This window comes from Chlorocebus sabaeus, chromosome 15, assembly GCF_047675955.1.
Source record: "Chlorocebus sabaeus isolate Y175 chromosome 15, mChlSab1.0.hap1, whole genome shotgun sequence".
Classification (NCBI taxonomy): Eukaryota; Metazoa; Chordata; class Mammalia; order Primates; family Cercopithecidae; genus Chlorocebus; species Chlorocebus sabaeus.
The window spans coordinates 32,182,301-32,209,028 of NC_132918.1; the positions used below are offsets into that span (position 1 = coordinate 32,182,301).

The 26,728-nt window shown below is 39.2% G+C and overlaps 1 protein-coding gene across 4 annotated transcripts in view; it reads right to left on the bottom strand.

The window, feature by feature from the left end:
- MFSD1 (major facilitator superfamily domain containing 1) overlaps nt 1-26,728 on the bottom strand; it is a 130,682-nt gene that overhangs the window by 26,069 nt on the left and 77,885 nt on the right. The window contains exon 1 of one of the 4 annotated variants that reach the window (XM_073023489.1): nt 5,336-5,355. The exons of 1 other annotated variant lie outside the window; for it this stretch is intronic. Coding sequence is in view for 1 of the 3 variants with exons in the window: in XM_008008559.3 (XP_008006750.2) it covers nt 796-958 (163 nt within the window). In the remaining 2 variants the exon portion in view is untranslated. Of the gene's footprint in view, nt 1-499; nt 764-795; nt 1,063-5,335; nt 5,356-26,728 lie in introns of those variants that run through there. 2 more of the 4 variants (XM_008008559.3, XM_038002666.2) reach the window with 2 other exon arrangements.

Below are 26,728 nucleotides of genomic sequence, written 5' to 3' on the forward strand. Positions count from 1 at the left end.
TCAGATTTCATAAGTGAAACCAACCGTTGTCAAGACTACCACACGTCCAGTCCAATATGATTGCTTCACAGTGGCAGAGTGGAAGATTAAGAGAATAACATCCACTCACTGAAGCTATCAGCAAGACACACTCATACATTTTCTCAAAGAGGGTTAAAAATATATAAAAGACTGCCGACGAAATCATTTATGTTTTTTAAACGCTGGACAACATTGTAAGACTCTGTGTCTAAAAATAATAATAATAAAGCCGGGTGTGGTGGTGCCCGGTCTGCAGTCCCAGCTACTCGGGAGGCTGAGGCGGGAGGATTGCTTGAGCCCAGGAGGTGGAGACTGCAGTAAGCCACGTTCACAGCACTGCACTCCGGGCTGGGTGACAGAGCAAGCCCCTGTCTCACCTAAAACCAAACAAACAAAAGTCGTTTAGGATCAGTTAAAGCTTTCTGAATTTCCTCTGACCACGTGTGCCCAGAGAGGAACCTTGAAAATCTGGAGTTACCTTCATATCTATGGCCTCAGGGGCGAGTCGCTAGCCCCTCGGGCTTACTGAAGAGCAAAGGAGCGCGACAAAACTTGCCCAGCTCAGCCCCTCGACCTCCACGTTCCGGACGCCGAGTAACTAGCAACATCCACAGGTGTGGCCGGAATCGCAAAGGGGAAAATGAGGAGGCCCAGGCGCTTAAGGCAGAAGCTGCGCTGAGGCCCCGTGGCACCAGTGACCACGATGACGATCTACCTCGAGGAGAAAGTCGGGAACTCCTTAAAGATCAGCCCCAACCCACCCGGCCGGCTCACCGAAGCCAAGGAAGCACATCAGTAACAGCACCAAAAGCCGGTGCGCCAGGCGACTGGGGTCGCAGAGGGCCGGCAGGGCCCCGGGGGCGGCGGGGGCACCCCTGTCAGCCTCGTCGGGGCCGCCTGCCAGGAGCGCCCGCGCTTCCTCATCCTCCTCCTCCATTGCGCTCGCAAGAGACGGAGAGAGGAAAGCGGTGACAACCCCAAGCCCCAGTAGGAAGCAGCGCCCGCAGAGCACAACCAAGACGGCGGTCACATGACTCCGGGCGTTCACGTGACGCCCCGGCAGGTCACGCAGGGCCACGCCCACGTAGGCGGCCGCGAGCGCTGGGAGCCCGGACCCTGGGAGCGAGGAAAAGGCATGGTGCGGTTCGCTTTCCCTGGGTGATTGTGTTGGTGTGACTGAGGCCCTGGAGGTGCCCACTTCCAGCTTTCCGCTAACTACCGCACTGTCTTTTCGCTTCCTGCCCCGCTGATGCGTACACCTATTTCAGACTCAGCGCAGCTCCGCGGGGAGAAAGTGCGGGCCTCCCTCTCGGCTCCACACCAGACTCCGGAGTGGTTCGACCTGCGCTGGGGGATAGCCAAGACGCGCGCTGCCCTTCTCCCGGCACTGCCCTTCCCAGCGTCTTTGACCACTCTTAATACCCACAAACTTGGTTGGACAACTTCTGATGTGTCCGGCCATGTGTCACGTACTGGGAATACAAAATGGAATGAGGCAAGCTCTCTGACCTCAAAGATTTCAGAGTTCAGTGAGAGAAATCGACAGAATCTAGTACTTTTAAAACTCAACATGATGAATGAATGTGGGGAGAACAGCGGCAGAAAATGGCACTGAGTTCCACAGAAATATCTGGAAAGGGCATTTGAAAAGGGGAGAAAAGGTGCACAGTTTAACCAGCTTTTGGGGCAAGGGAGTGAGGGGCGCTGAAGCTCCTTGAAGTTGAAACCCAGGCTAGAATGAGTAAGAATGAGCCAGTCAGGGTGCTTGTTTGAGTGGGTTGGTGGCGGGGTGGGCAGTTATGAGGGATAATAAAGACAAAAGCATGAAACAGAACTGGTTGTGTGCGTGTTTGTATTGAACGAGAGAGAAGGAACTCAAGAGTAGAAACACTAAACCTGTTTCAAGAAGAGCCATGCAAGGATTTCTACCACAGCAGCACGACTGCAAGCTTTGTGTTTAAAAAACATTCAGTCTGCCAGCACAGCACCATCGTCGCTTTCTGGGGGCACTCGGGCTTTACTAACAGAATTTTGAGGGCGTCAAAGCTAGACGCTGAAAACTGAGGATTATTAGGAAGATGCTGCAGTCGTAACGATTAGAGATGGTGAGGGCCTGTCGGCAATAAAAAGCAGGAATGGCACAGAAGAAACAATCGGTAATTATTTAGGAGGTAAAATGGGAATAACTGTAAATAATAGCCTATGCGATCTGAAAGAGAGGAAGGACTTGAGAGTGCCTCCCAGATTTCTAGCTTGGGCCCCCTGTAGAGATCAAAATTTAGGGAGAGAAGGAGGTAGGAGAGAGTGTCAAGGATCAGGTGCTGCCTTTGAGATGTCTGTACATATCTCCACTTTCACCATCCATTCTCTCTTCAACTCCAGCGGAGGAGCTCCCAGTCTAATAAAACTGTCTTGCCGAGATGAGTAATAACTCCATCTTTCCAAATACATTAGTCACTTCTCTATCATCTTACTCAGCTTCTATCAATTGATGCAGGGGACAGCCCCTCCTTTCTAGCCTCCTTGGCACCGTGCTTGCCTTGTGTTCCTCCCACTTTGCTGGCCTATCTCATTTGCTGTCTCATTTGTCAGCTCCTCCTCTTCTATTCAAAATCTAGATGTTCAATGATGCAAGACCCATTCCTGCACTTCCCTCCACTCATCCATTCCCATAGCTTTAAATACCCTCCCTTTGCTATCCAGTAGGTAACCACGAGTGGCTGTTGATCATTTGTCATGTGGATAGTTGGAAATGAGATATGCAATATGTATAAAATACACACCAGAGTTCAAAGACTTGTATGAAAAACAGAATAACCTCGTAATTTGAATACTGATTACATGTTTAAATAATATTTTGCAGACATTGGGTTAAAAATGTATATATTAAAACTGGCCGGGCGCAGTGGCTCACGCCTGTAATCCCAGTACTTTGGGGGGCCAAGGTGGGTGGATCACCTGAGGTCAAGAGATCGAGACCATCCTGGCCAACATAGTGAAACCCCGTCTCTAGTAAAAATACAAAATTTAGCTGGGCGTGGTGGCACGCGCCTGTAGTCCCAGCTGCTGGGGAGGTTGAGGCAGGAGAATAGCTTGAACGTGGGAGGCAGAGGTTGCAGTGAGCTGAGATCACACCAGTGCACCCCAGCCTGGCGACAGAGGGAGACTCCATCTCAAAAAAATACATATATATGTGTGTGTAATATATATATGTGTGTGTGTATATATACACATAATTTTGCTTTAGTTTATATATATGTATATATGTAAACTAATTCCACCCATTTTTACTTTTTATGTGACTGCTAGAAAATGTAAAATTGCCTATGTGGCTTACATTGTATTTCTGTTTATCAGTGTGGATTTATATGCTGTTGCCTCTAAAATACCTTCATTCCAGACTCCTTTCTTCAGCATAAGACTGCTATTCCAATTGACATCACGTGGATGACGTGGATGACTAATAAGCATCTCAAACTTAGCACATCGAAAACAGAATCCTTGAATTCTCTCACCCATGCTATACCTGTTCCTCCCTAAGTGTTCCTTAGCAAAGTAAATGGGACATCTCTCTACCATTTGCTGTCCACAAGTCTAGCAGTCATCCTTGATGTCTTACTTCATCTCCCACATTTACTCCCTCAGCATGTCTTGTCAACTCTCCTCCAAAATATACCCTCATTATGCATGTTCTCCATCACTACTCCTCTTACCAGAATAATATCTCCCAGACAATCACAACAGACTCTTTAAACTTTTTTGTTTTGCTTATATTTGATGAGAGATACATCTGGTGTATATCATTCAAACAGTATCAAAGAGAATAAAGTTCAAAGCAAGTCTTTCCTGCCTCCCTATACCCAGTACTCTTGGAAAGTAATCATCATTACCAGATTATTTTGCGTCCTTCCAGAGTTACTACACACAGTTGTTTTTCTTCCTTTCAGCCCAGCCGTATAGCCTAGAAATTGTTCTTATTCTTGAGGACAATCTTGGAAACGGCCTGTTTGCCACATCATCCTAATCAAGCTTGTTACCAGATTTTTGGTCTTTGCAAATATGATTAGTGAAAAATTGCTATCATAGTGTAGTCTCAATTTATATTTCTATTATACTGAGGAATACTGAACCTCTTTTATATGATTAACAGCCACTTATACTTGTTCTAGGAATTCTCTTCATATCCTTTGCTTATTTTTCCAGATGAATTATTGAGGTTTTTTTCTTGTTGATTAAATAGGCTCTTTGTTGCTGATAGGAGCTGTATATATTTATTTTCACTCAGTTTATGGTAATGTTTCCATATAGTTTCTAATGCCAAACTCTCTCTTTTTTTATTTTATAACTCCAGAGGTTTGCTCCTCACCCAAGATTTTCAACAGCCTCAATTGGTCTCTCTACTTATGTTGTTGCATTTCTATGATATGTTGCCCACACAACAATCCAAATGATCTTTGTAGTTAGTTTGGAGCTTTGGTTTGTCAAGGAATTATGAGTCAGCCATCAATATCTGAACTAAAAGAAACAAAACTGGGCCAGGCACAGTGGTTCACGCCTGGAAACCCAACACTTTGGGAGGCTGAGGTGGGGACATTACTTATACTCAGGAATTGGAGACCAGCCTGGGCAACATGGTGAAACCTCATCTCTCCAAAAATACAAAAATTAGCCTGGTGTGGTGACATGTACCTGTAGTCCCAACTGAGGTGGGAGGATCACTTGAGCCCAGGAAATAGAAGCTGCAGTGAGCCGTGATTGCACCACTGCACTCCAGCCTGTGTGACATAGCAAGACCCTGCCTCAAAAAAAAAAAAAAAAAAAGAAAAGAAAAGAAAAGAAAAGCAACAAAACTGGACTTTACTGTGTACTCTAATAAGGAAAAGCTATGCTGAGTAGGCACAGTCTCCCCAAGCAGAGCAGGCTGCTGATGCTCTATGGAGCTTTGGGGAATATAGAGTTCAGGAACAGGTGAATTTCAGAGGCAAAAGGGTTTGCCATCATCTGTAGAAGAGTAGATATTCTGGTAAGACTGTTATTAATTCTCCACTGAATTTATTGGAGTGAATCTGTCATTGACTGACTTTGAGAAAGGAGGGGTTTTTCAAAACAAGTTTATTGAGGCAGTTGATTAATTGAATGGGTTTAAAACTCGTTCTAGGAGTGTGGAAACTTGCTTTAATTCTCAGGGCTTTAAAAAATTATTATAGAAATGTGAAACCTACGGGGAAAAAAATGGTAAAAAGGTAATGTACCCACCAAACTGAGCACCCAGAGGAGGACGCAGGAAAAAGCTTTTTAGACGGTGTCAACTCACCTGTGCATGCCTGAGAACTTCTGGGTGGCTTGCCCTTCCCAGGGGTTCAGGCTACCTGGTTACCTTGCAACCCAGCTGCATCTGAAGGTTTCCATTAAGGTTGTGACCTTGTAGTTCTGAGTTTTTCTCCTTATTGAGAAAGGAAGGATGCTCATTGCAGCTTTTCATATCCTAAACACAAAAGAAGTCTTTCCTCTCAATTTTAACAGTACATTAATGGGATATTACCCTTTTTCTTCCCGTTTATCAGTTGTCTTTTGTCTTTATGAAGTTTTTCGCTTGTTTTGTCATGAAAAGGGTTTTTTTTTTAAGAATATAGTCAAATTTATCAATTTTTCCTTTTATTGCATCTAGATTTTGAAACGTAATTAGAAATCCTTTGCTTGTACCCAGGTTAAAGAAGAATTCACCCATTTTTTTTCTAGTACTTGTATGGTTTCATTATTTAGATTTAGATTCCTGACCCATTTGGAGTTTATTCTTTTGCCTAGTATGAGGTATGGGTCAAACTTTTTATCTTTTTCTAAATGGCTAACCAATTGTTAAGTCCATCTTTGTCCAAGTGATTTGAGATGCCACCTTTATTGTATACTAAATTCCCATATGTATTTGGGTTTACTTCTGGACTTTCTTTTTGGTTGTACTGCTCAGTGTTTCTTGTCATGCACTAGGACCACAGTTTTTATTTTAGAGGCTTTAGAGTATGTTTTAGTGACTGGTAGAGGTAGTCCCCTTTCATAGCTTTTATTTTTGTTTTCCTGGATATTCTTCCATATTTTTCCATCTGAAATTAGTATCAGCTTGCCTAGCTCCATAAGAAAATTTAGTATTTTTTAAATAAACTTTAAAAATTAATTTAAGGAGACTTCACTTTCTCATGCTAAGTCATCTCATACCAAAAAAAAAGGGGTGTTGCACTTTTTCAAACTGTTTTGTGTCTTTTGAGAGTGTTTTAAAGTGTTCATAAATATTTTACATATTTCTTGCTAAATTTATTTTTCTTTGTTACTTTTGTAAATGTAGTTGTCTCTACCTTTATGTCATGTTACTGATTATGTATGGGAAGGCTGTTGATTTATGTATGTTATGTCCTGCCAACTTACTGAATTCTTCTCTTGTTTGACTTAGTTTTGTTGTTAATTTTCTATGATTTTTCAAGTGTACTATCATACCATCTGCAAAGACAGAGAGTTTTACTTACTCTTTTCTAGTCCTTCTGTCTTCAATTGATTTCTCTTTTCTAACTGCAGTAGTGAATATCTCCAGTTGAATGTTAAATAGCAGTGAAGATAGTGTACATTCTTCCCTTGGACCTGGGATAAATATTAAACAAACAGAAGAGAAAGGAACGCTCTTCCTTGTAGTAGAAAGCCAATCAATAAATGCAGAAGGAATGATGAAAATAGAAAACCACTATTTGCTAGGCATCATCATAATATTTGATCCAGACAGGAATCATCAGTGGTTGCTAAAATTAGTGGAAAAAAGTTTGAAGAGTAAAGGATATATGCATAATCTCAAAGTAGCACCTCACCAGAGATTTGTTAATGACAAAGGAAAAAACAGTGCAGAAACCTGGCCCACACACATGAACCAAGTGATCATAGTTAATATTACCAGTATTGAGACAAAGTGACATCACGTGCCCCCAGATATGCATTGAGATTGAAAACACAAAACTCTGTGGTTTACCTAACAAAAGCTCATACCTAAATCTCAGCATAAGGAAACATCAAACAAACCCAAATTGAAGGATATTATTCAAAATAACTGGCCTATATTTCTCAGTGTCATAACAGACTAAGGAACTGTGCTGATTAAAGAAGATTACAGAGACATAACAGCTGAATGCAACACGTGATCCAGGATTTGTTTGGCTATAGGGAACATTATTGGGACAGTTGACAAAAGCTAAGTTCTGTAAGTAGATAATTTGTATTGTATCAGTATTAATTTCCTAATTTTGACTATTGGACTGTGGTTATAAAAGAAGGTACTTGTTTTTAGAAAACACATATTGAAATATTTAGAAGTCAAAGGATATGTACATATAGTCGATATATATGTATATGGACAGAGAAAAAATAAAACAAATGTGGTAAAACGCTAAAACAAATGTGGTAAAATGTTGCCATTTCAGGAGTCTGGGTAGAGTGCATGTGGGAACTCTTTGTACTAGCCTTACAACTTTTCTGTAAATCTGAAACTATATCCACCACACTTTGACCTCCTGAAAGTCTTGGGCACCTTTGTGTCTCAAACATCTAGAACAGGACCCAGCTTGAAAACTGCTTAAATGAGTGAGTTCCTTATATCAGGAGCACGTTGCACCACCTAGTGGTGTAACAAGGGAAGCTTACCTCTGTGGAAAAACCTATTCCTGTCCAAACAACGAACTTGCTCATTCTAACTGCATTGACCTATTATTAGCCAAACAAATTGCACTTATTTTATAATCACCAACTGATGGAAAAGTGATTGGAGATCAATTCAGGTGTAAGTATGGGCTTTATCATCTGGGACACAAGGTCACTAGATTGACCAGCTGGTTTCACAGGTGTGGGGGTAGCTTCAGCCTCTGGAGCAAAGTTAGCTACACAGACAGAAAAGAGAATAGGGTTACTTCCAAAAATCCAAGTTCTGGATTCAGTCTTCATGTGCATTTACTTCCTACCACTCCTCCTGAGTGCTATGTGAGCCAAAACATTCTCTTTATCTTCATCCTTCATATTGGAAGTCAAGCTGTAAACCTCTTCAGTGCCTTCTTTTGTCTCCCTGGTCTACCCCCCACCCCCACCTCTCCCCACCCATAGTGCAGGTTTCTGGTATGGGACAAGAGAGAAGGAGTGTCTGGTTCTGCTTGGGAGCCCAGAAGCAGTGAAAACTGAGCTTGATCTAGAAGAATGAAGATTGGGAGTGGGGTTGGAGGGGCAGAGTAAGGGTATTTCAGGCAAATGCAACATCATATACGAAGCCCTTAGAAAGGGATTCAGATTCTCTGAACTTCCACATTAGCTTCATCTAACTCTACATAGAAGATATGCAAAGAAAACCTTTGAAGTCTGGTGAAAATAACCACATTGATTTGAATCATGGGACCAGACGTTAGTTTACTTCCATATATTGACTCATGAAAAATAGTTTATACTCTCTGATTTATCTGATCACAGGAATGAAAAGTTTGTGTATTATTATGTGAATGAAGTACCAATTTTTAAAGAAAAATATGTACTCTAGGAGTTTAAGGCTGTCCTTTATTTTAGAGCTGAATTGGCAAAACTAGTGGCCAAGATAGTGGGAAAGCATCCACTGAGAGGTCTAGGGAGCTCATGTTCTCACTCCTAAGTGACTGCTAAAAAAATGTGAACACATGGCCGTAGAGAGTGGAATGATAGACGATAGAGACTCAGAAGAGTGAAGGGGTGGGAGGGTGGATGTGAGAAATTCTGCACTGAGAAATTACTTAATGGGTACAATGTACATTATTTGGGTGATGAATACCCTTAAAAGCCCTGACTTGACCACTGCATGATCTGTGCGTGTAACAGAATTGCACTTGTACCCTATAAATGTTTACAAATTTAAATAAACGAATAATAGGTCTGAAAGAATGTTTATATGCTTAATAAATACTGCTTTTTATTGTACAAACTAGCCACCACCTTATCCTGGGGGAATACTTTCCAAGACTCCCCAGGTAGATGCCTGAAACCATGGAGAATACCGAACTCCTATGTAAACTATGTTTTTTTTCCTATACATACATACCTATAATAAAGTTTAATTTATATATTAAGCATAGTAGGAGATTAACAATAATAACTAATAATAACAGAACAACTATAATGATACACTATAATAAGAGTTATGTGAATATGGCCTCTTTCCCAAATATTATATTGTACATACTCATTTTCTTACGTTGATGCAAGATGATACATGATGAGATGAAGTGAGGTGAATGATGTAGTCATTGTGACAGTTATAAGCTACCATTGACCTTCTGTACTCCTGAATCTATGTAACCGTCCCTTACTTGCAGTAAATGGCTTGCTGTCACTAGTTTTAGGGGATCCCTTGCTGAAGTCTTTATGTAGCTGAATGCTTTTTGGCCCAACATATTGCCATCAATCAGAACACAATTTCTCTTCATGTCTTCCACTAACAAATTTAATACCTTTTCCATTTAACTTAGCACTTAGCACACACTGGATGGCCATAATTTTTTTTCAGTTTGAGGTGCAACAGCAAAACTAGCATGAATTTATTTTTCCTTCTTCACAATTTTACAAATAGAAGATTCATTCTTATCATAGATCTTAGCAACCCAAGCATACGATTTTTTTTCTTTCCTTATTAAGTTGAAGACTTTCACCTTTTCACTTAAAGGAAACACTTTGTGGCTTCCCTTTCGCATATCCGAGTTGCCAGCATCTCTACTCTTGCACGTTGGAGTCATTTTTAGTAAAATAAGGATTACTTGAACACAAGCACTATGATACTGCAACGGTTGATCTGATAACAGAGACAGCTACCAAGTGTCTCACTGGCAGGGAGTGTGGACAGAGTGGATGCACTGGGCAGAGGGATGATTTCATACTGGGGTGGATTTCATGATGATACTCGGTATGGCATGTAATTTAAAACGTATGAATTCTTTACTTCTGGAATTTTCCATTTCATTCTTCTGAACTGAGGTTGACTGCAGATAACCAAAACCATGGATAAGGCAGGACTACTTTTGTACATCAAAACACCTAGGAATCATTTAAATTTATTTTTATTCAGCTCCAAGGAAATAATTTGTTGTTTTCCTCATTTGTTTATAGCAAACTTGAGTTTCGAAGGAGCAGAATAAATAATTCCCTGGAATCACAATACAAATTAATGACTGAACAAAGATTAGACAGTAAAAAAAGTTTCCTTTTATACAGACCTCCAGACAGGCACATTCTTATCATCTGTTTTGAAAACTAATTAAATAGAGATAAATGATCTACCCCCAAAGATACTAAATTGGTATGTTAGGATCAAGAGGAAAGGGACTTGCGTGTTTGGGAACAAAGACAGGTACCATGCCTGGGATGAAAAATGATCCTAAATTGTCCCATATTTCAAATGCCAATAAATACATTTATGTCCTACAGTATTCAATTTTTAACAAATATATGCCTCTCTCTTACTATGTTTTGTTTGTTCATGCATTCTTCTCTTAATCTGTTTATATCTATTTTCTTTCTCTTTGTGTATGTATCCAACTGTGTATTCATCCATATGTCTACCTATCTATACATTTATCTGTCTTCAATTGTAAAAACATACTTGCTGTATTTTTCCTTCCTCATCAGAAGTGAAGGGAGTCAGGAGGGAACAGGTGATAGTATATTCTTCTAATTCAAAAAAAGATGTTAAAGGATCCCTCCAGTTTGGGAAAAGAAAAAATATATATAAATTAAGCAACAAAAAATAATGTGCAGCTGGGGACGGTGCCTCACGCCTGTAATCCCAGCACTTTGGGAGGATGAGGCAGGTGGATCACCCGAAGTCAGGAGTTTGAGACCAGCCTGGCCAACATGGTGAAAACCCGTTTCTACTAAAAAAATACAAAATTAGCCTGGTGTGGTGGCGCATGCCTGTAATCCCAGCTACTTGGGTGGGTAAGGCAGGAGAATCTCTTGAACCAGGGAGGCAGAGGTTGCAATGAGCCGAGATTGTGCCATTGCACTCCAGCCTGGGCAACAGGAGCGAAAATCCATCTCAAATAAATAAATAAATAAATAAATAAATAAATAAATAAATAATAAATGAGGTGACCATACTTGTGAATTACATATTGAGGAGAAAGATAAAAGATGAGAACGTATTTTATGAAAAAAATTAACTAACTTGATGAAGGAATCACCATGGGAAGTATATATGAGCACTTCCCTTGCAGGTTATGAATTTACTGTCTCGGATTCAAGTTCATTCTTTTCACAGACTGAGGGTTTAAAATATTTTTCCTTTGCCAGCTGGCACGATATGCAGCTTTGTCAGTAGATGGCGTCAGAGAGACGTCTCAGAAAAAACGGTTTTTCCTCCAGTTCTGCAGCACAGGTGGCTGCTTCTGTGCCAGTCTGCTGTGTTTTTTGGTAGTTTTTTTTTGTTTTTTGTTTTTAATAGAAATTATTATGCGCCCCACATCTTAATAGAAGAAATAAATGCAACAAAGATACCTTTGAAATTCAAAGTGAGAAGAGGAAAAAGAACATGATGAGAAAAAATAAAATAAAAATAAGCCCATTGGGATAAAGGCAACGGTGAGGGAAATGTGAGCATTACTCTACAGAAGCAGGACAAACTTTACAATTTGGAAAGTAGCAGGGTTTTCCCACATGATACCACCTCAGCCTTTCAGGTCAATGAGGAACTACTGAAAACAAGACAGAAATGTAAATCAACACACACCCACGTGAACAGATCAGTGTGAAATCTTGGAGTGAACGAAATTACCAGACTCAAGCATGACTTGTCTGTGAATATTGCAATATGGCAAAGTTCGTGCCTGGTTCAATTCATACACCTAAACCCACACACATGTGTTTATTATCTGCTTTGGATCTCTTATCCATCCATCTATCTATATGCACATTCAGATAAGTGACCTGACCCCCCCCCCAAATCCCCAAATAGACTACGATTAGTATATAGGAACAGCTGACATGTGGAAGCCAAAGATAGATGTTGTACCTGGCTCAAAACACCTTCCCCACCCACCTCTACCATTCCTGATTCACCAGAAATTTCTAGTACTAAAAACTTAAATGATGACTGAATTAGGTCAAAAAACGGCACTGATATGGATGTCAGTTGTTAAAAGTTCTCTCTCTGTCTGCCTAACAATATGTCCTAAGAACTGCACCATATCAGTTCATACAGGTTTTCCTTGTTCTTTTTCTTACACCTGCATGGTACTGCATTGTGTGTATGTATTAATACTATAGTTTCTTCAATCACCCTTCTATATTTGCGTATTTAGTAGGTTACCAATATTTTGTGATTGCAAATCATGTAATAAGCAATCTTGCAAATATGTATTTTATGTTGGTGGAAGTGTGTCTTTAGGCTAAAGTGGAATTACTGAACCGAAGGATAAATGCATATATGGTTTTGTTAAGTATTGCCAAATTTCCTTTTAAAGGGTTGTAGCATTTCACATTATGAAAATACCTATTTTTGGCCAGGCACAGTGGCTCATGCCTATAATCCCAGCACTTTGGGAGGCCAAGGCTAAAGGATCACTTGAGCCCAGGAGTTCAAGACCAGCCTGAGCAACATAGTGAGACCCCTACACTACATAAAATTTTAAAATTAGTTGGGCATGGTGGTATGAGCCTGAAGTCCCAACTACTTGGGAGGCTGAGGCAGGAGGATCACTTGAGCCTGGGAGGTTGGAGCTACAGTGAACCATGATCACACCACTTCACTGTAGCCTGGATGACAAAATGACACCCTGTCTTAAAAAAAAAAAAAAAAAAAAGAATAAAAACTAAATAAATAAATAAACATTTAAAAACCCGTTTTCCCACAGTCTGACCAAGAAATTGTATTGTTAAGCTTTTGAATTTTTGCCCATTTAAACTGAGACACGTGGCATAGATTTCCAGAAATAGCATGAAGATCTGTCTACAGTAAGTGGATATAAATTTTTAAAGGTAGAAATAATTTGCTTTTTGGTCAGATATGTACAACGATTAAGAATATCTATCTTCAGACGTTCTCTTATTTGGGACTTATCAGAGGTAACATCTCTTTCACACTGCCAATAAAGTAGTCTGGCCAGTGGATGTCACTCAAGTGCTACTTTAAGAGAGAAATTTTAGTGCATCTCTCTGTTCCTATGTTTTAGGACAATAACTCTTTTAAAATCCACTCCATGTGCTCATTAGATAAATGAGGCAGGAGATTCCTAGGGTTGAGTCCTTTTTTATTATTTTACTAACCTGGCTTTGTAAAACTAAAAGTCCTTTTTAAAAGCCCATCACTACTATGCTTAACAGGAGAGAGCTTTTTGAAGGGGTAAAGAAAACCAATTCAGCATGTTCTGATTTAAACAAAGTGTATCGTGGTTTTGATCTGATAACTAAAATTATCAAAATTAGGAAAAAAATTCATGGCAATAAGAACTAACCATAATCATGCGGCTCTTTGATATATGTAAATATTAACAGCTTGTCATTTTTATCCTTTGATGAAATGCCCTACACAGGTCCAGAGAATGAGAGAGGCTCTACCTATGCTTCTACAGACCCCTCTCTAGCTGAGGGCAATGACTTTTTCACTTAGAACAGTCTCCAATCATGAAATGCAAATGTTTCAGCTAAGCTCTTGCAGTCCTTCTCCTAATACTACCTTCAAAAAAAATGATCTTTAAAAGAATTCTGATGCACTGATGCAAAAAATATGAGGCCCAGAGAATTCTTTAATTAATTCCTTCATGGATTAAAGGACAGAAAATCTAAGGTATTAAACTGTACATCTTTAATTTTCATTAGGTTGTTTCAAAAAGCAGGTAATTTTCAAATCAAAAAGAAAGAAAAGGTTAAGTTCACAGATTACAACTGTGTCATTTGTCATCAATATCACTCATGTTATTAAAATTAATTAAATATCATATAGATAACATTTTTAAATAGATGTTTTCACAGTAGAGTCTCAACAGAAAAACATTAGGCTACAACAAAAAAAAACTTTTAAGAGTCTTGACAAAAACCACAACAGTTTAATTGAGAATAACCAAACTTCCTATTCTGGAATAAGTTCAATATTTATTAAACATGAGTATGACTAATAAAACTGATGACAAAAGATACACATAGAGTCATTATATCAAGAGTTCAATTTATCCTTATGATACCCTTAGCCAGGGGTGACTAAGAAATTATATCTACTGTATATTTTTCTCTCTGTGCTGTGGAAGCTCTGCCACATGTTATCACCCACCGGCACAGGCCTGCTTGTGTTGTGCAGCCCTTATTCCAGTTGCAAGACGGTCCTGAGTTCTTGGTTATGCTCTTCTGAGGTCACCTGAAGCGCAGTCTTCACAAGGGAGTTCCTGGAAGGTTCCTCTTCCTTCCACTGTGCTTACTAAATGTTTGCTTCTAATCACTTATAACCATAGGACTGGCCTTTGGCATTATGTCTGTGAGGCCCTGTGGCTATTGTGTGTTTCTAACTTGAGCATCTTAAATTTCCTGGCCTTGTCCTTTCTGTTATAGAGGGAGGGATTTTGAAGTTTTCTCTGTGAATATTAGACTAGTGTTTTTTTTTGTTGTTGTTTTTTTTGTTTGTTTGTTTGTTTGTTTGTTTTTGAGACGGAGTCTTGCAGACTAGTGTTTTAAAGGGAAGAATAAATTGTATGGATAGTAGAGGCTTGGAAGAGTTACCACATCATTTCCTTCCTTTTCACTTAGTCTTCCTAGCAACCTTGAATGTAGGAGTTGCCCAGATAAATCACTCATAGTTATTTGAGAGGAATAGCATTTTGCCTAGAATTTTGATAATTTTTCAAAAGCTGAAACTGAAAATCAGTTAAGATTTCCTAAAGGACCCATTGCCATTATAGTCTGCTGCCACATTGCAATTATTATATATATTTCATATATTTTTATATATTTCATATGTATAATTGTATACTAATTGCACGTAGGTAGTAGTAGTGAACACTATTATCATCTACTGATCTGGTTTTCTTCATTATAGTTTTACTCCCTCTAGATTTTCATATAAGTGGATTCATAGAGTATGTAGTCTTTTGTGTTTGTCTTCTTTTGCTTAGCATAAATCATTTGAAATTTATCAATGAATTTCATAACGAATCTTGTGTACATCCATAGTTTATTTGTTTTTATTGTTGAGTAGGATTCCAGTCAATGGGTATAGAGCAATTTGTCCATTCACCTGTTGATGAACACTTGAGTCTCTTCCAGTTTGGGCTACTATGAATAAAACTGCTCTCTTAGTCCTTTCAGGCTGCTATAATAAAATACCTTAGACTGTAACTTATAAACAGCAACTTATTGCTCAGAGTTCTGGGGACTGTGAAGTTCAAAATCAAAGCACTAGCAGATTCAACATCTAGTAGGGGTTCCTTGTCTGCCTCATAGATGGCACCTTCTTGTGTCCTCACATGACAAAAGGGTGAACAGGCTCCCTCCATCCTCTTTCATAAAGGCACTAATCCCATTCATGAGTGCTCCACCCTCATTACCTAATGACCTCCTAAAAGCTACCCTTCTTAATACTATTGCATTGGGGAATAGGTTTCAGCATATGAATTTGAGGAGGGATACAAACATTCAGACTATAGCAGCTGCTAGGACATTCATGTACAGTCTTCTTGAGAACTTAAGTTTTTATTTTTCTTGAGTGAATACCTGTGAGTAGGATTACTGAGTTGTGTGATTATTTTTCAGGATTGTTTTAGCTATTTGAGGTCCCTTACATTTCCATATGAACTTTAGGATCAACTTGTCAATTTCTGTAAGTATGTGTTTAACTTTTTAAGAAACTGCCAACTGCCATGAAAACTGACTTTGGCTTTTTGCATTCCCACCGGTTGCTCTATATCCTCATCAACACTGTATTGTCAGGTTTTTAAAATTTTGATTTTAGCCATTCTAATAGACGTATAGTAGTATCTCAGGGTAGTTTTACTTTGTATTTCTCCAATGACTAATAATATTGGTAGTTGTAACCCCTCTTTTATTCTTCTTTTATTCTTGAGTTTTAGTCATTTGAGTCTTTGTTGTTGGTGGTGGTGGTCAATATGGATAAAACTTTGTCAATTTTGTTGATTCAAGAACCAACTTTTGGTTTTGTAGATTTTCTCTATGGTTTTTCTGTTCCCTATTCCATCTATTTTCATGCTAACTTTTATTATTTCTCTCCCTCTTCTTGCTTTGTGTCTAGTTTATTTTTCTTTTTTCTAATTTCTGGAGCTATAACATTAGGTTATTGATATAGTATTTTTTGCTTTTTAAACATAGGCATTTAGAGTTATAAATTTTCCTCCAAACATTGCTTTAGTTGTATCACATAAATGTTAGTATTATGTATTTTGTGTTTATTCATTTCAAAACATTTCCTAATTTCCCTTGTGATTTATTATTTGACCCATTAGTTATTTAGAAATGTTTTCTTTAATTTCCATATATTTATGAATTTCCTAAATTTTCTTCTGTTATTTCTGATCAGAAGACATACTTTCTATTATTTAAATCCTTTTCAATTCATTGAGGCTTTCCTTGTGGCCTACCATATGTTCTGTCCTAGAAAATGTTCCATGTATTCGTGAGAAGAATGGGTATTCTGCTGTTGTTGGGTAAAGTATTGAATAGATATCTGTTAGGTGCCTTTGATTTATAGTTTTCCGAGGTTTTCATGTCAACCTATCCTTCCTGATTTTATGTCTAGCTCTTCTATCCATTATTGCAAGTAGAGTATTAAAGTATCCAATTACATTGTTGAATTATTTATCTCTCCTTTCATTTCTGTCACTGACTCATACTACCATTCCAGAAACCTCATCTTCTATTCTTGAAGATTTTATGTTTATAATTTCAATGAAGTCCAATTAACCTACTTTTTTGTTTTATTATTTCTGTTTTCTTGTGTCTTATCTAAGACAGTCTTCCCTAACTTAAGGTCACAAAACTTTTCCCTTGTGCTTTGTTTTATGATTTTAGCTTCTATGTTTAATTATGTGATCCAGTTAACTTCTGTAGATGGTGTGACTAAGGCTCAAGGTCCTTTAACTTTTTTTAGACATCCAGTGCTCCTATACCATTTGTTAGAGATACAATCTTTTCCTCCTCTGAATTACCTTAGTACATATGTAAAAAATTAATTGAAAATATATTTATGGGTCTACTTCTAGACTCTCTATTGTATTCCACTGGTCTTTGTGTCTATCCTTATACCAATTCCACATGTTTTGATTAATGTAGCTTTTTTGTTCATCTTAAAGTTAGGTATATAAATTCTCCCACTTGGTTCTCCTTCTTCAAAAACTGTTTTGACTATTCTATATCCTTTGACATGTCATATAATTTTTTTAGAATAAGCTCTTTAAATTCTACAGAGGAGGTTTACAGTATATGAATAGCATTAAATTCAAACTAAAATTACAGACGGGGTAGTTGAAATAATTAACTTGTAATCAAGCCTCCATCATTTATGTAAGGTTCTGTATGTGGACTGAGTAACAATGCAGAATCATAGTATTGCGGTATAGTGGAGGGAAAAAATCTGAAGCCCTTGCTTGGCACTTGGTTCTGACATACCATCACTTAATGTCCCTGAGTCTTGATTTCTGCCACTGTAAAATATAATTCATTATTTTATTCATTGTTTTCTGGTTACAAATGATCCCAAAATTTAGTGTTTTTAAACAATAACCAATTGAAACTATGTAGAGGAAAAGCACTGTACAACTGGGTGAGTCTTGTGAAAACATAAGGGATAATTATAATACTGAGACTCCAAACTAATTTAAGCTCTCTCCAATTTCAGCCTACTTACTTGAAAAAGAGTAAAATGTGTAACAATGCACTCATGGCAGTTTTGAGCAATCATATTCCCAGCCAATATTTAACTAGCAATGTCTCAGGCACACTCCAAGGTGAAATTCTCCCACAGAGACAGAATGGGGCATAAATCTCCCTCATCCCTCTCCAGGTGAGGCAAACTGTGGGATCCCAGTCCTCCTAGAGAAGAACAGGAAGAGGAAGAAGATGTCAGAAGCACGATGACACAGGAGGAACAGAGGCAAGGAGAAAGGTGACTCATTCATTTCTTCTCCCAAAAGAACTGTTGCTCCCAAGACCTCCCAGATTTTGTCAAACGTTCCTGCCTGGCTCAAGGATTATCCAAGTTCTAGCCTGGCCCTATCACTAACTTCTGTGTCATCTTGTACAAATCAGCTTCACCTTCCTAGGTATCAATTTCTTTATTTGTAAAATGAAGGAGTTGAATTAGGTCTCTAGATTCCTTCCAGTTTTGAAATTATACAACATAAAGACAATGTCTGCTAAATCCCTATTAGTAAAACAGTTTTTGGCACACAACTCTAAAATATGTATATTTATTTAGTTTCAAAAGGTATACATGTACCACAGTACCAGTACCTTATAGTAATGATCAGACATGCACACATACACACCCATTCACACACATGTGAAAATTATAAAGGATGACAGTCTTAAATGAAATAAGCAATATTATAAATTTCTTGTTAATTGAGATGTTCCATACATCAATATCAATATCTCAAGCCACAACATAGACTTTGTCAATAAGGATAGTGAATGCAAATCCATTTTTCAGATACTATCCTTAAAAATAAAGTTTTAATGTGTTGGTGTTTGTTGTTGGGTTATTACTGTTTTCTTTTATTCTCATGCTTGGAGAAAGAGGCCTACCTGCCTAACCACTCTCTTGTTCATTTGTCTCTGCCATAATATTTAGCTGAGGGTCAATAAGTAACATTTGGTTGGGTGCAGTGGCTCATATCTGTAATCCCAGCACTTTGGGAGGCCAAGGCAGGCAGATCACTGGAGATCAGGAGTTCAAGACCAGCCTGGCCAACATGGCAAAACCCCATTTCTACTAAAAGTACAAAAATTAGCCAGGCATCATGGTGCACACCTGGAATCCCAACTTCTTGGGAAGCTGAGGCAGGAAAATCTTTTGAACCCGGGGGAGCAGAGGTTGCAGTGAGCTGAGATCATACCATTGCACTCCAGCCTGGGCAACAAAAATTAATAAATAAGAAAATAATGCTTTTCCCTTATTCATCTGAGTTCAAAGACAGAGGAATCAGAGAGATGGAGATCAAATTGATAGGCTAAGGCATTACACTAAATGTGCTTATGTATAGAAAAGACTTATACAGCAGGCCTAAGCTGCTATCCTTGAAAAGACCAGCTTGCAAAGTTGGCTGTTGTCTGGCATCTGGGAACTTAGATTTTGGGAGGATTCCCTCCATTAGTAGATAAGAGTGGCTCATTGTGCCTGAACCATTCGTACAAATAATATGGTTTATGCTGACCACTGCTTTCCTTCTAGGAGCCAGGAATTTGGGTATGTGCTAGATAGAAAGTGCTTTGTCATCACCCCCAATGACAACCCTAGGCACGAGTCTCTAATGAGCTTCACTGGTTGGCAGCATTTCATACATGTTGTCACAGCTTGTTGCTGGGAGAGTTAAGGGTGTCCTGTGTGACTCAACTGGGAAAGGACCCTTAGAAGCTTGTACCTTGTTTCCTCCAGACTTCAGTCCATGTGCCTTTTCCCTTTGCTGATTTGGCTGTGTATCCTTTCTCAGTAATAAATCATAATCATGAGTATGACTTACGCGGAGTCCTGTGAGCCCTCCTAGAGAATCACTGAACCTGGGAGTGGCCTTGGAGACCTTGTGTCACAGCCTGGTAACATACTCCCTAAAATAAACCATCCCCAAACAGCAGACCTCCTTCTGTTGAGGTATTTAAAAAGAAATCGTCTTTGTCAAACTTTACATTTATTTTTGAAAACAAATATAAACCTACAAACAATATCTTAAGAACAGTAGCAAGAAACACATTAGTTAGTCAAAGAAAGGCAATACAAATTTATACCTTTGGCCCATGCAGATTTTGTTTTTCCATGACTTCTGGGCTTACCATGCACACACAAGGTGAACACAATAAATGCTCATAAATTAATACACATTTGGCACGTCCAAAATAAATATGGGATATTTTCCAACATTCTTCACATTTTTTTCTAAAATGTTTACTAAAACACTCAAATTAGCATTAGGGAAATTTGGTGGTTCTTTTAATCACACTGCCAACTACATCATAGTTGAAGTAGGTGTATTTTTGTCCAAATTTGCTCTAACACTGTCTAAAAATAAACATTCCTCACTCATTACCATGGACTCATAATTATAAATAATCTTTCCCTGTTAAAAAATTACTTAGAATTTAGACTCTCTTATTTTTATTTATATTGAAGTAGTTCTTGAATTAGTCAAATTTTGCCACCCTAGTTGTAACTACCCTGGTGAAACAAGCACGAGACAGACAATCCACATAAAAGTAAACAGACTTCAAGAGAATTATGCTCAGTGAAAGAAAAAAAAAAAGTCCATCTCAAAAGGTTACAGACTATGTGATTCCATTTACATAGCATTCTTGAAATAACAAAATTATAGAGATGGAAAACAGATTAGTGGTTGCTGGAGTTGGAGATTGGGAGAAGAAGGTGGGTGTAAGAAATAAACAGAATATGATTATGAATTAGGAGTATACAAAAATGAAATCCTATATATCATTTATTTTCAAAATATTTATCTTTATACATTTAATCTTTTTCATTTTCAACCACATACCGTTTTCACCTTCAAGGTGACCTTGCTGAGTGGAAAACATAATATCTTTAATACATGAGTTAAACCTAAGATGATGTTCAAATGGACTGCAGGTAACTGTTTATGTCAATAATAAATACAGTAGATTACTTTTAAAACCCATACTTTGGACTTTTTATTACAGATGCAATTGCTGACTTACCGTAAATCAATGTGCTTAAAGTGCCATATGATGTCAAATATTTAGCTTAACAGCATAAAATTGAACAGAAACTGTAAAACATGTTTTATAGGTGCTATAAAACCCTGGGGCTTGAGGTCCTGCTTTTCTGCATTACTCTGATACATCAAGTTCCTTGGAAATTCTAGATAGCCAATACACTTGGGAATCGAAAATTGGCTATCAGAATTTTACTCACTTAGGTTATTACGACCTCCCGGACAACATCCTCTGTTTCTTAATATGAGCAGAGCACAAGGAGAGAGACACAGGCTAGTATAGGACCAACAGAGAGTTAAAATACTTTATATCCTTTATAATTCTCTTCTGTCAATAACCCATCCTGCTGCATCTGGCCTTCCACCCACCCGACAAAAAATGGGTGAAAAGAGGCTAATTGATAAGGCAAGATAGTAGTCATTGTTTATCTTAAAATGTTTGTTTCCCATTTGGAAACATTCATCCCACAGATTGACTTACTGCTCTGAGTTAAGCACTGTTCTGCAGTTCAGAAATGGACAACACAGGATAGCGGCAATGAGGACATAAAGATGGAGAGAAGTGGGCGGATGTGAGGGGCCTTTAGGTGATGGAAGCAATTATATAAGGTGATGAAAAAGGGTAAGAAAGAGAGGAGGCAAAGATGACACCGAGGTTCTTGGCTTGACAGCTGCATAGATGGTGGTGCTGTTCCCTGAGATGGAGTATGGAGAAGAGCCAGGGACAGGGAGAAAGGGCAGATACATTGAATTTGAGATATCAGTGGGTCTTCCAAATAGAAATTTCCAGTAGCAACTGGTTACATGAGTCTGGAGCTCAAGACCAGAAGGTAAATTTAAAGAGTTAATTGTGGTAAACACCACTGGTTTCTTACCACAGACCATAACATTCCAAAATATCATTTTCTTGCTATCAAAACCATCTCTTACTATAGAGGATTAAAGTACCATCATCTACTCATTTTCCCAGTCCTTGCTGCCAGATCATGCGACCTGATTCTGAGAAATGGCCCCATAGAAGTCTGATAAGGAGGTTTTGAAATGCCTTCCTTCTGATGAAAAGAACTACGTGAGAAGAAAACTATTTTTTTCCATCTTGAACGTAGTTGTGTGAAGTGTGACGCCTGGAGTTACGACAGCCATCTTGCAACCATGAGAAGATAAGACTGTGGATGAAAACCAATATACCAAGAATGGTTGTGTTAAAAGATGAAAAGAGCTTGGGTCTTGAATATCATCACTGAACACTTCACCAGTTCTCAAACAACCCTGTCTCTGAACTCTTGTCATGTGAGATTACTAATGTCCTCATTATTTAAGTTACATTAATAGTTGGATTTCTTGTCACATGTAGCTGAAAATATCCTAACTAATACATCAACAAATAAATGAGTAAATAACAATATAAAATTTTTAATTAAAGAGAAAAAACTGAGCTCTATACATATTGTAAGCATGTATCAAAATATCACTTGTACTCTATAAATACGTTCAGCTATTGTGGATCCATTTTTTAAATACACAAATTTGAACTCTTTTTTTTCTTTTTATGTTTCTGCCAGCAGGAAGTCAAAATCTGAACTCTTTCTGTGTTTACATGCATCAGTTTTTTAAATGACCTGATGAAATTAAACCTGTTGAGAAAAATTTAAAAAAAAAGAAATGAGTAGGCCGGGCACGGTGGCTAACGCCTGTAATCCCAGCACTTTGGGAGACCGAGGCAGGTGGATCACAAGGTCAGGAGATCAAGACCATCCTGGCTAACACGGTGAAACCCTGTCTCTACTAAAAATACGAAAAAAAAAAAAATTAGCCGGGCATGGTGGCGGGCGCCTGTAGTCCCAGCTACTCGGGAGGCTGAGGGAGGAGCACGGCGTGAACCCGGGAGGCAGAGCTTGCAGTGAGCCGATATAGCGCCACTGCACTCCAGCCTGGGCGATAGAGAGGGACTCCGCCTCAAAAAAAAAAAAAAGAAAGAAAGAAAGAAAGAAATGAGTAAATAGAAATGGAAGTAGAGGGTAAAGATCTCTTGGAAAAGAGATCCAAGAGACTGCATGTAACTAGAAATGGCAGGAGAGACAGAAGATATATTCTGAGGAGAAACAGAAAGGGTGATAGTAAACATGCCAAAACACGTGAAGGTGATATTCCACAGGAGGTGGGTAAGAGTAGCTAGGAGCTGGGAATATTAGCTTTAGAAACACGGAAGTAAAAACTCCTCCTTTAAAATCAAAAAGAGGCTGGGTGGGGTGGCTCACGCTTGTAATCCCAGCACTTTGGGAGGCCAAGGCGGGTGGATCATTTGAGGTCAGGAGTTTGAGATCAGCCTGGCCAACATGGTGAAACCCCGTCTATACTAAAAATACAAAAATTAGCCAGGCATGGTGGTGCTTGCCTATAACCCCAGCTACTCAGGAGGCTGAAGCACAAGAACCACTTGAACCTGGGAGGCAGAGGTTGCAATGAGCCAAGATGGCACCACTACACTCCAGTCTGGGTGACACAGTGAGACCCTGTCTCAATAAATAAATAAATAAAATCAAAAAGAAATCCAGGAAGAGGAAAGAGGATAGAACAGGTATCAGATAATACCAGTTTCTTTTACTAAACTCATCCACAGATTACAGAAAATTAAGCCATTAAATAATGAGTGATACTTAATTTTGACTTCAGAATGTCAATAGCATGACTTCTTCTCAAAGCATAGACATATCTGTAAGTGTAATAAAATTGAGAAACATGGCTACATTTAGAGCCAAGGAAGTTTTACTATACAATATTTAGAATAACTGACATTATTTCTCTTTTCTGTTGTTGAAAATGCAGCCCCTTCCATTATAAAACCATGTATCTCATGGATCCCTTCAAAGAATGTGATTTTCCATCTCTATTTATCTCTATTTATCCTTCCAGCCCATTCATTTCTAAGCTTAAACCGTCTATTGCTCACCCTGAGCATTTGGAGAATCTGTTACTTTTCCTCTTCAATTGATGGAACCCAGAAATGAAGGCGGCCAGAGATTAGCACTGAAGAAATGGAAGCAGACAGTAATGAAGTCTATGGCAAGTTAGTGAAGGAGTAAAATAGAATAATAAAAAATATTTTATCAAAAAAAGGTAAGAAAAGAAGGAAACATAAAACAGACAGGTCTACATATAGAATACAATAGTAGACAGTAGAACTAAACTCAACTGTATCAGTTTTAGTATAAATTAACTAAATAACCCAAATAAAAAGCTAAGACTGTAACACTGGATAAAAGTATATGTTGCTTACAACAACCACATTTTAAGTATAAGAAACAGATTGAATGTGAGAGGACAGAAAAAGAGTCACCATGTAAATATCCACCACAAGGGAGCTGGGGTAGCTATCCTAATATGAGACAAAGGGGATTGTAATGCAAGAAGTGTTACCAAACATAAAGAGGGGCACTTTATAATGATCAGGACTCAATCCGACAGAAAGATATCACAGTCCTAAATCTTAACACACCCAATAACATAGCTTCAAAATACAAAAAGTAAGAAACTGACAGATCTAAATTTCACTGAGGTTGGGAGGACAAAGCAGGTATATCACTTGAGGTGAGGAGTTTGAGACCAGCCTGGCCAACATGGTGAAACCCCATATCTACTAAAATTTCAAAATATGAACTGGGCTTGGTGGTGCATGCCTATAATCCCAGCTTCTCAGGAGGCTGAAGCAGGAGAATCACTTGAATCTGGGCGGCGGAGTTTGCAGTGAGCCAGTCATGCCACTGCACTCCAGCCTGGGCAACAAAGAGACACTCTGTCTCAAAAATAAATAAATAAATTCCACTGAGGGAAGTCATTGATAGAATTCAAGACAAGTCTGAAGAGTGAAACACTACTAATTCTGAACTCATTATCACAAAGCCCCAGACTTGTATGAGTCCTGATTGGCGTGAAGTTACCTCAGGGACTCAAACAGGGGCAGCAGTTTGATGGTTAGCTTTGTCTGGCCCGCTAGATCTCTTGCTCAGTAAGACCTCTAGAAAACATCTCCGGCACTTCATTTAAAGCATTATGGGTATATTATACCCTTAAGTAAGAAACGGTGCAGCCCATCTGCATTTTTCTAAATGAATTCCAATCAGGGTCCGAAGGACACCAGGGCCCTGTCCCAGATTTGGGATCCACCAGTTCCTGTTTTTGTCAAAAAATAAACATAATCTGGCAGCTGCATCTTGGAACCTGGCAGCTCAGGAGTCCTCATCAGACACTTAGAACAGCAAAGTGCTCCAGGATTACTGTCCAAAGGGTCATAAATATGTAGAGAATTTTAAAATGCTGGTTTCCTCCCCAGCAAGGAGCACATCACTCAGTTCTGCTGTGTCATCAGTAATATCTACCCCAAGAGCTACTATTTCAGGAGGACCATTTATCTCTCTCCATCCTGTCTGCATAGCAGGCCAGTGCCTGCCCCCACAACACTCACTGCCCACTCTCAAAATCTCAGGCCATAATCTCTGCATTACAATCACTTTCTCTAGAAACAGATCACTCTGCTACATTTGCCCAGCTTTAACCTTCAATTTCAAGTTTGCTTCAGAACCCACAACCCAGCAATACACAGTGATTGTCTTTTCTTCTTCTATGGCAAGTTTTGTAGTCTAATTTGTACCACAGGAAGAAAATACACAGGACAAGTTTGGTTAGTCTGAGATTTCCCGATTATCTCTATGAGTGCTGTGGGTGGCTGAGGGACTCTGGAATGTCATGGGACTTTAGCTTACTGTAATTTACCAGTTGTGAAATCTATCAGTTCCTTATCAGGCCCCACTTCCAGTCTGTAACACAGCCCCAGCCTGTAATGCTCCAACTTAGTTGGTCAAAAGAACTTTAAAAGAATTTTATCAGATTCTTCCCCCTCACACCCACCCCGCCAAATATCTCAAGGGAACCCAGGCTGTTACATGATCCACACTCCCTCCTGACAGCCACAACTCCCTCTCCAGCCTCCAGGCCTGCCCTGCAGCCTTCCCACCCTTCCCCAGTCCCCTCTCCCCAGCCCTGGCCTCCTTCCACTTCCTGTGTTTCTCTTGTGCAACTTTTCTCAGACCCAAACACAAACCCACCAGAGTTGTGTGGGAAGATCCCACGGTCCTTCCTAATGCCACCCTGAAGGGTACTGGGATGCATGGGGGTAGTTGTGGCCTATGGCCCCAGGCATGCCCCTGCCTCTTGTCCCTCATGTCACTTCTTTCCCAGTTGAAAATGGTCCTTTTCTGCCTTCAGTCCCCAAATCTACCTGTACAAATTTGCCAGATACGGCAGGCTCTCCACGAAGGTTTTGGGATAACACAGAGGAGCAGAGCCTACCCACCAAACAGAACAACCTTGAGATAGAATAGGGTCTGAAGGCAAGGAACCTAAGGCTGTTTCACATTGACTTCATAGAGCTAAATTAAAAGGAAAACCCCAACTTTCCATGCCTAAGTAACAAAAGGACCAGAGGCTACTCCCTTCGCAAACCCCCACCTTTTCTGCAGGGCAGATGGGAAACTGAAACTGCCTCTGATTGGTGCCAAGCAACCAATCAGATGTTTGCATAGAAGTGTAACTTCATAACTTCACTTCAGCCTCTGACTGGTTGCTTTCACAGCCAATCAGACTGATTGCGAGCCAAGTCTTCCTTTGCTTGAAAGTGCAACTTTGTAACTCCACTTTAGCCTGTGATGCTAAAGTGAATCTTAGGAGTTTGCACAGAAATGTGACCTTTGTAACCACTTCAGCCTCTGAGTGGAAATCAACCA